At 30.5% G+C, this 12,179-nt stretch overlaps 2 protein-coding genes across 8 annotated transcripts in view; one reads left to right on the top strand and one right to left on the bottom strand.

Moving 5' to 3' along the window:
* The window catches only part of LOC123266981 (E3 ubiquitin-protein ligase MYCBP2), a 226,078-nt gene that overhangs the window by 15,806 nt on the left and 198,093 nt on the right, over positions 1-12,179 (top strand). The window lies entirely within an intron of this gene.
* Positions 1,005-9,412, bottom strand: LOC123266985. 4 transcript variants are annotated; one of them, XM_044731447.1, is made up of 4 exons: positions 9,228-9,412; positions 9,020-9,159; positions 6,085-6,567; positions 1,005-2,635 (listed from the first exon to the last, which is right to left on the bottom strand). In XM_044731447.1, the coding sequence occupies exons 3-4, from the start codon at positions 6,247-6,249 to the stop codon at positions 1,226-1,228; spliced, it is 1,575 nt and encodes a 524-aa protein (XP_044587382.1). In that variant the 5' UTR covers positions 6,250-6,567; positions 9,020-9,159; positions 9,228-9,412; the 3' UTR covers positions 1,005-1,225. The 4 variants fall into 4 exon arrangements, with proteins under 4 accessions (XP_044587382.1, XP_044587379.1, XP_044587380.1 ...); XM_044731444.1 differs by having other exon boundaries at positions 9,020-9,412; XM_044731445.1 differs by having other exon boundaries at positions 9,079-9,412.

Raw genomic sequence — 12,179 nt, 5'->3', positions numbered from 1 at the left:
CACATAGATTTTTTTTATAAGATACAGAATTACCATTTGATGTTTCTTACTTTTGTGGCACACTTTTTATTATTATTATTATTATTATTATATTTAAATAGTTTTATTACAATTACAATAAAGACACTCCTGATAAATAAAAATTAAACGAACCGAAACATCAATTGAAGCGTACAATAAAAACATTAAGTATTTATAATCATTTCATTGTTATTTTTATTTAGATCGTATTGTTTGCTTTATTGTTCTTAATTTGTTACGAGCTTACTATTACAATTATTATTATTATTTATTATTATTATTACAAACTATCAGAGTCATTTAATCTCCGTTAACTCGCAAAACATCTAAGAATTATTTAATTTGATTTTTTTTTTACAATATTTAAAAATAATTTCGAGATTTTTGGTTAAATTAATCGGAATGTTTAATATTTTACACATTATTAATAATAATTAATCGAATAAATTATTAAATAATAAAACAAGTATTCTTTTTACACATGCGACATTCGATTGCTTTTTAATAACTTTTTTTTTTAATTATTAATTTACATAATAATTACACTTATCCATCAGTATTACATTATACATAGAGTAAATTCTTATACAATCAATAATAAAAAAATTCGAGTCAATAATTTAATAATAAACCTCAGAGGCGTTTAAGAATGTGCTTGTACTAACGGGTTAAATTTATTTTTATTGTTCATGACAGTCTCAATAATAAAGTAATTTAAAAATCGGTAATCACGACCCATAAAATAAATATCAAAGTCTTTTCACCTCAATTAATTCAATCGTTTAATAATTAATAACAAAAATCGACGTTCTAATTAGCAAATTTAACTCCATTTTAGAGTATCCTCTATTTGTACGAAAAAAACAATTCAAAATTTATTATCACTTCAAAAAATTATTATTATCTGATAGAGATATAATATTTAGGTTTGAATCATTAAAATAATTTATAATTCAATTACGGCTGCATCAAAATGTTAAAAAATCACCTTCTAAAAAATAAAGAGTTAGAAAAATTGCTAATTAGACCATCAAAATGATTTATTAAAAATAAAATACCGTTCACAGAAATATTAATCCATAATTTACAATTTGTAAACACGACACTCGCGCTCCCCAGCCCTGAACTGAGTATTAACACCAAAATTATCACCTCGACAGCGATAATTACTCGATCCAGAGCCTGAGGCGCGCGGAAGCTCTCGTTACAATTCTGTAGTAAGTGGTTCAGCTTTCTCAACAATAACATGAAACTCAGTTTCACGATAGAGCCTTCCATCCGGGACAACCATAGTTATCCTCGAGTCGACAGGTGTTCTGTTAGAATTGTTACCATCACTAGCACTACCATTAACACCACCACGTCCAATAACCCCGTTCTTTTTAGAAACAACGTCTGGGGCACTGGTCGGTACACTTATCCACTGTTTTTGTCCATTATCGCGGTGTCTTTTGCAACACCAAACCACCAGAACTATCCCAACTATTAATAAAAATATAAGTATCGTTATTACAACTAACAGTAACATCGTCGAATTACCGATAGTACACCTGCGTAACTCGTAATCACGAAAACTACTGGTAAATCCACTAATACTCATACTATTGGTACCACTAATGTCACCGTTGGTGTCCAAGCAGTAAAACGTTCCCTCCTCAATTGGTTCCAGCAAGTTATTGTTGTTCTGGATAACCGAGTTTCCGGAGTAGTAACGCGTGTAAACGTTGCTGTAGTTTAGAATGTTGTTCTTCCACTCGTTTAACAACGAACATTGGCAGGTTCGATTTATCAGAATGTTGTCGATTACAGGACGAAAGCTCGCGCGGTCGAACAAAACCGAGCCTTCTTCAAAATCATTCAGCGTGTTGTTCGTAAAAGTTATTTCCTGCAATTTTGAACCCATTGGAGGCAAACGATCGTCAGTATCCGTCCCAATCCCCAAAAAAGATCCCGCGGATAGGCTGTTAAAGTTGTTGTTTTTGATCAGCACTGGACCGCGTGTGCTGATATCAAAAGCTTCGCCTTCCAGGCCCTCAATAATGCAATTTTGTATCGTAACAGTCTTTGGTTTCTTTATGACAAACGCTGCAGATCGCACGGTCCCCATGTAAACTCCATCTAGCCGGAAAGTCGTGAACACTTCTAGGTCGTTCATCGCCCGACTTGGAACTTGATCCCCAAAGGAACCGCCGATTATGTGTAAAAAGTTCACGTCGAACTTCTTGAACGCTTGCTCCTCTATTGTTCCTATCAGACAGTCTTCCAGGATGAGCTTTTCGGTACCCGCGAGGTTCGCGAATGCAAATGCGCTCACTGTGCTGATGTTTACGCTCTCGAAACTTATCGCCTCGATGTCTCCTCGGAAGACGAAGCTGGGCAGGACCTCGATGCTTGCAGAGTGGATTGATATTATTACTCGCAGGGTTTTTGGTGAGAGTTCGAAGGATTCTGTGAAGAGAGTTAGGTTTGATATGTTGATAAAGTCGATTGATCGCAATCCGGTCATCAGTGACAAGCTTGAGTTCATTAAGATCACTGATGGACAGTTTTTGACTATTATTCGGCTGGTGTGCTGGCTCAGGCGGTGCTCTCCTTCCGCTCTCAGGAACAGCTCCTGGAAATTATTGAGAGTGATTAATTCGGGTGGATTTGAAGTTACAAGGCTTTAATTCTTGATAGTGACAAGGGTTAGAGGTAAATAGATAAACTCGGTTGTTCGTCCCCTGAGTCGGATGTTTTATTATTTTACGATACTTTAGAAGTTTTTACTAATTAATTTGAAATTTTAATAATGGCTTAAGTTATTTTTATTTTTAAAAATTGTTTTTAGTAGGTTTTTAATTTTTATTTATTTAAAATTTAATTTTTTTATTATCCTAATTTTTAATTTAAAATTTTCATTATTTACTAATTTATTATTATTATTATTATTAAAAAAAAAAAAAATCCGCGACTTGAACTCTCAGTTTTCTTCATAAAAAGATTATTTTTATTCCCAACATTACTATTGAGATCAACAGACGATAAGAAATAAGTTAACAATTATTTTAATGACTCATGCGCTTGTAATCTTTAGTTGAGGTAATTTATATATACTCATACTTGTAATATATTTATATATAGCCGTGATTCCACGTATTAATTTTATCTCGTTTATTGTAATAGCCTTTAAAGTGTCTTGAATAGAATAAGTTAATAAGTAAATAAAGTAAAGCCTTGCATTATAAAAAATACATTATATTTATATTGTTAAGAGATGAATATTTATGCGTGTAGAGGAAATATAATTGCCGAGATGTTGTATAAAAAAGTTTAATGATTGGTGGAAGAGTTAGAGGAGTAAGTTTGAAAGTTAGTCCTCAGGTAGTTTAAATTTTTATTAGCATGCTGGTGTAGTATGTCTTAGTCTCCCAGAGTAACAGTCTGGGAGTGTCCATGGTATTCTCGATCCTAGTACAAGGTAATAGTAAAGACGCAAGTTTCAGTATCGGGGTCTTAGAAGTCTCGGATCCTGATCCTGGGCTTCTTGGGAGTAGACGAAGGAGCTTGAGCTCGGAGACTTAAGGCACTGGGCGTAAGAAATGAGAAGAGGAGAATAGAAACAGGCAAAGCCTTCCAGGCACGTACAACCTCTGCTATCCTAAGTCCAGACGGTGCAATAAATTTTCGTGAAACGTTTCTACCTCGAGAATCTGAATATTATTGCCACCCAGTTTCACTATTTATCATTTTTTCCATATAAACTCTGATTCAGGTACCCTATGGTTTAGTTTACCTCTATTTTATTTCACAAGTGTCCGAGAATTTAATAACCGACCTCCGAGTGCTAAGTAATTGAGTAAACAGTGTTTAGACCTTGAGAATTTGAATAATTTGATAATAATTACCGCGTAAATTAAAAAATGGATTATCGCGTTTTAATAAATTGCTAAGGACGTTAAGTTTCAGATAAATACTGTTAAGGGTAAAGAAGGATCTAAGAAAAATAGTTTGCAAAAGCCGAAGAGTTGAGTCTAATGGTCGCGGTACTATAATGCTATTTTCTTCATTTTTTAATGCAAAGATAAAATAAAAATACAGCAGACTTTACGATCCATAAAAGATTTACGCGATACAATTTTCCCGGTATTGTTTCTCTACACTTTAACCCCCGTTCTGTTCATTTGTATGTATAAAATAAATATACCTGTATCGGTGTATCGACAAACTATAAGTGCAGTTGCTTTACACACTTTGCCCTGGTTTGTTGTATTTATTCACGGGGTTTCATTTGTTTAATTTAAATTATTTACCTCGGATTATTTACTGTCAATTTTTATTTTTATTTTTGACCTGGATAATTATTTTAACAAGAAAAATGAGTTTTTAAAAATGACTTTTTTTAAAATAAAAATGTGAAGTTTAAGTAAGAAAAAAAAATGAGGCGTTTGACTTAGAATGTATTCCAAGTCACGATCACCCTCGTCGTAGTCGCGACAAATTGGCCGTGCGTGTTGGTGAAACACGAACCGCATTATGCGGAATTCAGCGATCGAGCTTTACGAGCTCGCATATATTAAACTTTGTTCTCTCCTCTTTGTTTTTTACTTAATACATTATATATAGTAAAGTTAGCTATTCAGGTTCACTCCTCGGGTGTTTTATTAAAAAAAAAAAATAATATTCAAGATTTCTAATTAAAGTTATTATTTACTCGCTAATTGGCACTCATCAAAGTTGATTAAAAAATCATTCAAGTGCCAATAAATTTAATTGGACATCGAAAACAGTAATAAACTCAAGTTAAAAGGAAATTGACGTTTCTATAAAATTTATTAAAATAAATACAGCCGGATTATAATAATAATAATAATAATTATTATTATTATTATTATAAAAGCAGGTGCTTGATACTTCGATTACCTCAGGCATATACACAACGAATGTCACGTAGTTATGGGTTTATTCCGTCACGGTGGAACTTTTACGGTTGATATGATGTTTTATGGCGTCACTCGTCACGGAACCGCGAGAGGTAGACGTTACCTCGGTACTATACGAGTAAAACTACTATACGAGTATGACTACTTTGTTACTATACCCCCATCATGCCCGTCAGACGACCCCTGAGAAAATAAACGACCAGCTCGCTCTCAAAGTCCGGTCTTTATCTTTTGACGGGTATAAGTGAGTTGAAAGGATATTTCAAGTCAAATAAAACCTAAAAATATATATTCTATTTGATATAAGATTTACCTTTTTTAAAGAATCTAATTTATTATTATTTTTAATAAAAATTTCGTGTAAACAACGATCATAATTCAAATATTTACACACCCCTGGTGGTTTACGTAAACGCAATGTTATTTATGAGAAATTCAATGAAAAAAAAGTAACTTGATCCGAGAGGAAAATTCTTGAACCAAGAAAATAATTTTAAAGAGGGTAATTGTCTTGAATTAAGACGAAAAATTCTTGAATCAAGTAAAAATTTCTTAGTTTAAGAATTTTTTTACTCAAATCAAGATAAAGTTCTTCAAAATTATATACTTGATTCAAAAGCATTTTTTTTTAGTGAAATATTTGTCCAAAATTTTAATTTGAAAAGAAAAAAAAAATTATTGACAGTATTGTTGTTTTTTTAATCAATTATTGGCAATTTATTTTACCCGGCGGTGTGAATACGTTTTTTTTTTTCATCCTTTTTCTATTGGTCTGCAGTTGTTTTGCTTTTTATTAAAGTAACAACGGCAAACGAGGCTATTGAATTTTGCGAGTGGCAATCACATAAAATAGAAAAGAGAAAAATTTTTATTTGAGACCAAGTATAATAAAATTAAAAAACATAAATGATTTTTTTCATAAAACGAAACTGTGTGTTTGTATGTATAAAAGTTGTGAGAAATTCCCTTGTGGTGAGGGATGACTAACGCGTGCTTGTGGTTGTCGAAAAAAATTCAGCACATGTGTCAGAAAATGTAGGTTGATAATCCTAAACTCAATTTGACATTTTGTCGTTTGGACATTTTAATTCATCTTTCTATTCATCACAACATAGATCTTTTTTTTAAATAAAAAACATACCTCGGGTCTATTCTCACAATCGCAGGTGAGCCGTCCGTGAAGATCACAGACACAGGGGGATGATTCACAGATTCCATCGAGAGCATCCGAGCCAATTGTCTGCGGTATACCACCCCAAAAAAGACCAAGTATTGCACCACCAAGAACCAGCCTCGCTGCTCCCATTTTCGTCTGATTTTTTCTCCCAAAAATTTTTTTATTTCCTCGCCAAGAGGATTATCTTCTACATTTTTTGTTTTATCCTCAAATAGTCCGTTGTTGTCGATAATTTATCGTATTAATTAATCCTAAAAACTCGGATTCTCTTGCTGTTATTTTCATCGGCGAATCCATTTGTCGTAGCTCGAATATTTTCATATTTCATCCGGCGGATACACTTAAATATTTCCTTTGATGATTAAGTAAGTGGTTTTGACATAATTCATCACACAAATCCTCAATAATTTCTTTAATTATCAAGAAATATTTATCAAGTTAATTTTCCTGAAATATAAAATAAGTTATTTTTATTTTTGTTTGTTTATATCCTCGTAAGTATGTACAAGAAGTACAAAGTGTCTTGTAACTTGTAAAGAATAAATATATAGAGTAGTGTTGAGTCTATGTACTAATTTGTATTCTGAGTCTCGCTCGGAGACTCTGAAATGCAACCTCCAACTTTTCAACACGCAAAACTCTTCATACTTGAATCACAAGAGCATACTATAGAATTACCTAACTTGTAGTTTGTTTTATCGGACTTGTGCTTTCTTATAAATTTTATTTAAAATTAACTGGTAATTAAAAATTTTATAAAAACAAAGTTATACGAACACAAAGCAAACAATAATTAATATTTTATTTTAATTTTAATAGAATATATATTAAATCTATACAAAGGTATGCATAGAAAGCGAGAAGCCTCGAGAGAGTAAGTGGGACGGAGAATCTCAGTGTTGCTGTCGAGTAGTGAGGTCGAAGTTCATGGCTCGCCGGAAACTTCAGACCGCGTAATTATTGAAATTTCTCTCAAGCCCAAGCCCAAGAAACTTGTTCGTTTCTCTAGAGACGTAAATGGTTACCTCCTGATCTACTCGAGTGATTTTTGGGCTTTCATTCCAACAGTAGTCACAGCCCTAGTCGTTAATCACGCGATTTTACACTTTGCCAATTCGACTTGAGTTTAAATATTTTAAATACGCGCTTTTAATCCATTAGGGTTCACTAAATGAGTCGAGTTATTTTTACAAAACATGACTTGGCTTTTAAACCCATTTTTATTATTTTTCCCGGCATTATTATTTTTTTTTTTTTCAACCAACGCAACTTTCTTTACCGCTTAAGAGGACAAAAAAACATCAATGATAATCGTTATCTCATCTCGAAGCTGATTAACGCTGTAATTAACGCGTTTTAGTGTCTTTATACTCCATCCAATCAACGGATTATTCTTTAATCTTGTTACCGAGTAATTGTCTTCAATATCTGCGAGAAGATAATTTAATTGACAAGTTAGTTTTATTTTTATTCCATAAAATAAAATATTTCTGAGTGATTACCACCCCTGACACTCTAATGGATATTAATTATTATTATTACTAAGATTGATATAATATAATAACAGCACTCTTAAAGTTCATCAGATAATTGCACTTTATTTATTGCACGAATCGAAGAAAAAAGTACATCCCATTTATCCAATGTCGTCAATTTTTCATTCATGATTTAGTGAAGGGAGTTGACTGAAGCGAATAAAAAACGTAACACCCCCGGTGAAAGCCAAAGAAAATAATCTTAAATTTCATTTCGAATACTCTTTCTTTATTCTTACTGTTTTTTTTTTTTTTATCTCTCGCGTTATCAGACGTTTTTCCTAATGGCCTGAAAATGTATTCCGTAAGTAGCACTGTGCAGCATCCCCGGTTTCTTAGATAGAGAATGTGATTAGACCGAAATGGATAATAATGGTTATTTATTATTTTATTTATCACCAGAGTTTAGTTTAACATTAACCAGGATAAAATAAAATTAGAATGTTTATGTTTCAACTTAACTGCGATAGGATATATTTTATTTGTTATTATACGGTACTGAAATATATCTCGATAAACTTGATCTTCTGTTTAATCTCATCGTTTCCCACTTACAACTTCTACGTATTCGCAGTTTACTTTTTTATCGTGATAAGTAAATAACAAGTCTTAATCGATACATCTCTTTGTTTTTTAAATAAATAATTATTTAGCTCTATTCTTTTAATGTTAAATATTTAAAATTGGTAAAGTGAAACGGGAATTTTGAATTCATGAGGCAGGTGATGAAATTTTAAATGAAAAGGAAGATTTTAATTTTTTAGCAAAGGTGCATATCGATGTGCCACAGCTGCTTGCTGAATAATGAGCGTAAGATTACTTGACGTAATGTTAATGTTAAATAAAAGTAGGAATAATATTAATGCAGTCGACGATAAAGAAATTAAAACTCAGAAGGGCAGATGCTGACTCAATTAATCATCATGTACATTTTTCACGTTTTATTAAATGTTTTTTCTCGACATCTCTCTCTTTTTTTAATTTTCATTGGAGTGATAAAAATTATAAAGTTGCTCTGTTTTAAATTAATTATGTGAAAAATAATGACACTGAAGTTAGCAGACGTCTATAAATTTTATTAATTAAATTACAACTAAAAAAATATTTCTAAAAAATTGCACTTATAGTTTTTAAAGTTTTTTACATGTGAAATTTTTTTCAATAAAAAATTTATAAAAATTTTGAAACTTGATTTTCATGAAAAATAACGTGATTTTAAATATTTGATAATTGTCTGCATCAAAAAAAAAAATAAATTTTTTTAACGAAACAATTAATTATGTAAAAAAAAATTAAATCCACGTTTGTTAAAATTTTGATAATTTTTTTTTTAATAAATTTATCAGATGCCTCCTATTATTCACCTGATAAACGCAGTCACAGTATTTATTTTGATAAGATAAGATTTATAATTCCCACTCACTATTATTCCTCATATCAGTAATAATAAAATAAAAAAAAGAACTAAAATAAATCCTTTTGCATCACGAGCACTGACTACTTTCTCAAAAAAAAAAAAAATTAATTGGTAAAAAGTTATAAAGTTTGATTGGCATCGCGTGTGGTCTTTACCTCCATGAAATCCGACGGATTAATAATAATAATAAATTTAAAAAGACCACCACAATTGCAATTACACCATAAGGGTCTTAAAGTGTACTTGTAGTTCAATTGATATATATGAACATAGTTGGCCGGCGCGCGGACACTGACTGGCGGTCTTTCGAATTCGCGTTGGGTTTGCACCTCGAAGTATAGTACAGACTGTTATCCCGCGACGCAAGTGTACTCCCCCACTTTTCCCAACAGGATTTAATGTGTGTGTTTTATATAGATGTATATATGAATGGATGGATGTGTGTAGTTATATATATTTACCCGTTAGTCAAGCGCCCCCACTTTGGCTGCTACTACTACTTTTACTACAACTAATACTAGTGCAAGTACGGCATTATTATCATCGACGTAGAACACACATGCGCCGAAATCTGTAATGTGAATTACACGTACAGAAGATGCAGTTTAATACATATACGTATAAGTACTTACTAGGATGCTGTGCGCTACAGTACAGTTGAGTTTAGATGCTATTTATCCGATGTGTACTATCCTCTACTTTCTCTAGGTCTTTACTTTGCTTTACCCTTTTTATTTCATCTCTATTTGTTTTATTTTTTATACTCGTTTTATTATTCCTCTGCATTGCATCTGTGCGACTAAATTTATTCGAGAGTAAACATTAAAAAAGGCATGTTATTTTACTTTTACTTTTTATTTATTTACTCGAGTTTCTTTTTTTTTTGATTTACCTATTTTTTTATTTTTGTTAAAATTTTATTTTTGACTAGAATTGCTTTTTAATATACGAATTTGTTGGAAATTAAAGATTTTTTTTATTATATTTAAAAGTTTCACAGTTCAGAGTTTTATAGTTCGCTTTTTTTAGACTGAGTTGTACGCAAAAGAGAAAGAAAGGACAGGCATTAATTAACTTGTGATTAATCACGTGGAAAGCCCGATAAAAAAATTACCGAAAGATTTTTTTTTTGGATTTATAAAATATTATTCGGTTTCCTGAAATTCAATATTCAAGAACAGTCAATGGATTTTAAAAAACTCGTATTTATATCCTAAAACTTCACATGATTTTTTTTTTTTTATAAATCAACAAATCGACGTTCTAATTAGCAAATTCTCTAACTCAATTTTACAGAATCTTCCATTTGTACGAAAAAAAAAAATTAGTTCAAAATTGAATTGAAATAAGTCGATTTCACTTCCGAAAATTAATAAAAACATCACAAGTCAAAGTGCTAAATTCATGACCTTTGAATATTTTAATATATCACTTACCAAACGAATTGAAATTTTTTGCTGGAACAACCAAATTACTGAAAATAAGTCTAATTCGAAGGATAAAGCAATGTGACTTATGATTTTCTCTAAACTACTATTATAAATTAATTAATTATGTAAGCTAGCTTTCTTGATTTGTAATTTAATTTATACCAGTCCTATGATCAGATGTTCTGTATCTCTACAGGACAGATATGTCATTTATTATACTATATATTGATTATCTGTAATATTTTCTGGTTTAATGAGTAAATAAATTTATTATCACTTTAAAAAACCTCTTACTATCTAATAGAGATATAATGTTTTGGTTTAGATCATTCAAATAATTTATAATTGGACTATTACTACATCAAAATTAAAAAATCACCCTCTAAAAAATAAGCAGTTAGACCAATTGCTAATTAGACCGTCAAAATATTTTAGTTGTTCTGCAGCTATTAAAAAAAAATTGCTCTAAGCGCTAGAAAAATTTAAATTAACAATTTTGTATTTTATTTAAGAATTATATTGACATTTTTAATAAATTTCTCCATTTTCTTACAAGATAGAACATACTTTAGGGAGAAAAAATTTCTACGCCCTTGTATACAGCTATATCTAGTATATGGGCGTATATATATTATATCTAAGACCCTTACGGTGTTTGTAAGACAATGTTTTTGCTATTTCTAAAACTAAGCTCAAAAAATCTTGAAAACTGTCTAGATTGTTATCTATAAGGTAGAAAAAATTCTTGTAGATAAATTTTTTTTGTAAATGTAACCTTAAAATCTAGAGTGAGAATAGACTATTTAATATTAAAAGAAAATTTTGTCCTCAATTTTCTTTAATGGCAAAAAAAAAGAGTATTTGACGTGAGAAAAAATTTTTTTTTATTTATTTTTTATAACTTTTACTTTAGCCGTCTTTCTAAATTTTTAAATAATTTTTTTTCTTGATTAATTCGATGAGTTATTAATTAATTATTTAATTATTTTTACAAATTGAATAAATATTAATACGATTCATAAATAGTTTAATCAAAATTACTTAAAATGCGATAATTAATAAAATCAGTGACCTGAAAGTGGAAAATGTATAAAATGTACAAAAAATGTTAAAATAGAGCGCAAAAAATTTATTTCACGACAAATTAAAAAAAAAAAATTTTTTTTACTGTTTAAATAATTCTATTTCGTGTTTGAAAAGTGGGATAAATAATTCTAAAATTCAATTCAAGCATACCAAAACTCGATAGCAATAAAATACTCTCACAACAGCAAAATGTCGGTAAATCTCAATAACAATTATAAAAATGCGCACGTAATAAAAGAAATAATAAATGGGTTTTTAAAACAAAGACTAGTTATTTAAAAAACATTTTATTCTTGAGGAATTAGTAATTTACGTGCTGGGCTAATCGTCGACACGTGACAGCTCAAACGTCGGAACTAAAAGTATAGGTGTAGTGTTATAAGAGCGTGTCGAGTTTCAGATCAGAATCATTTAAAGAATTTTTTTATTTATTTATTTTGTTTTTTTCCATTTCACTAACCACACAAATCTCACGCGAACAATCGTGACCATTGACTGACCCTTGCACTTACTTGCAAGCTCGTAAAACTTTTCAGTAATTTTATTTTATACAAAACTATTACAAGACGTATCAATTTTTAATTTTTTTCC

The sequence above is a fragment of the Cotesia glomerata genome, linkage group LG6, assembly GCF_020080835.1.
Source record: "Cotesia glomerata isolate CgM1 linkage group LG6, MPM_Cglom_v2.3, whole genome shotgun sequence".
In the NCBI taxonomy this organism is placed as follows: domain Eukaryota; kingdom Metazoa; phylum Arthropoda; class Insecta; order Hymenoptera; family Braconidae; genus Cotesia; species Cotesia glomerata.
The sequence above is the reverse complement of the archived record's forward strand: the minus strand, read 5'-3'. Positions and strand labels throughout refer to the sequence as shown.

Bases quoted from the DNA above. Each gene is read 5' to 3' on its own strand.
- LOC123266985 (XM_044731444.1), bottom strand. From the start codon at position 6,249: ATGGGAGCAGCGAGGCTGGTTCTTGGTGGTGCAATACTTGGTCTTTTT. The intron at 2,636-6,084 runs GTATGTTTTTTA...AATAATTTCCAG, and splicing joins ATTGTGAGAATAGACCCGAG to GAGCTGTTCCTGAGAGCGGA.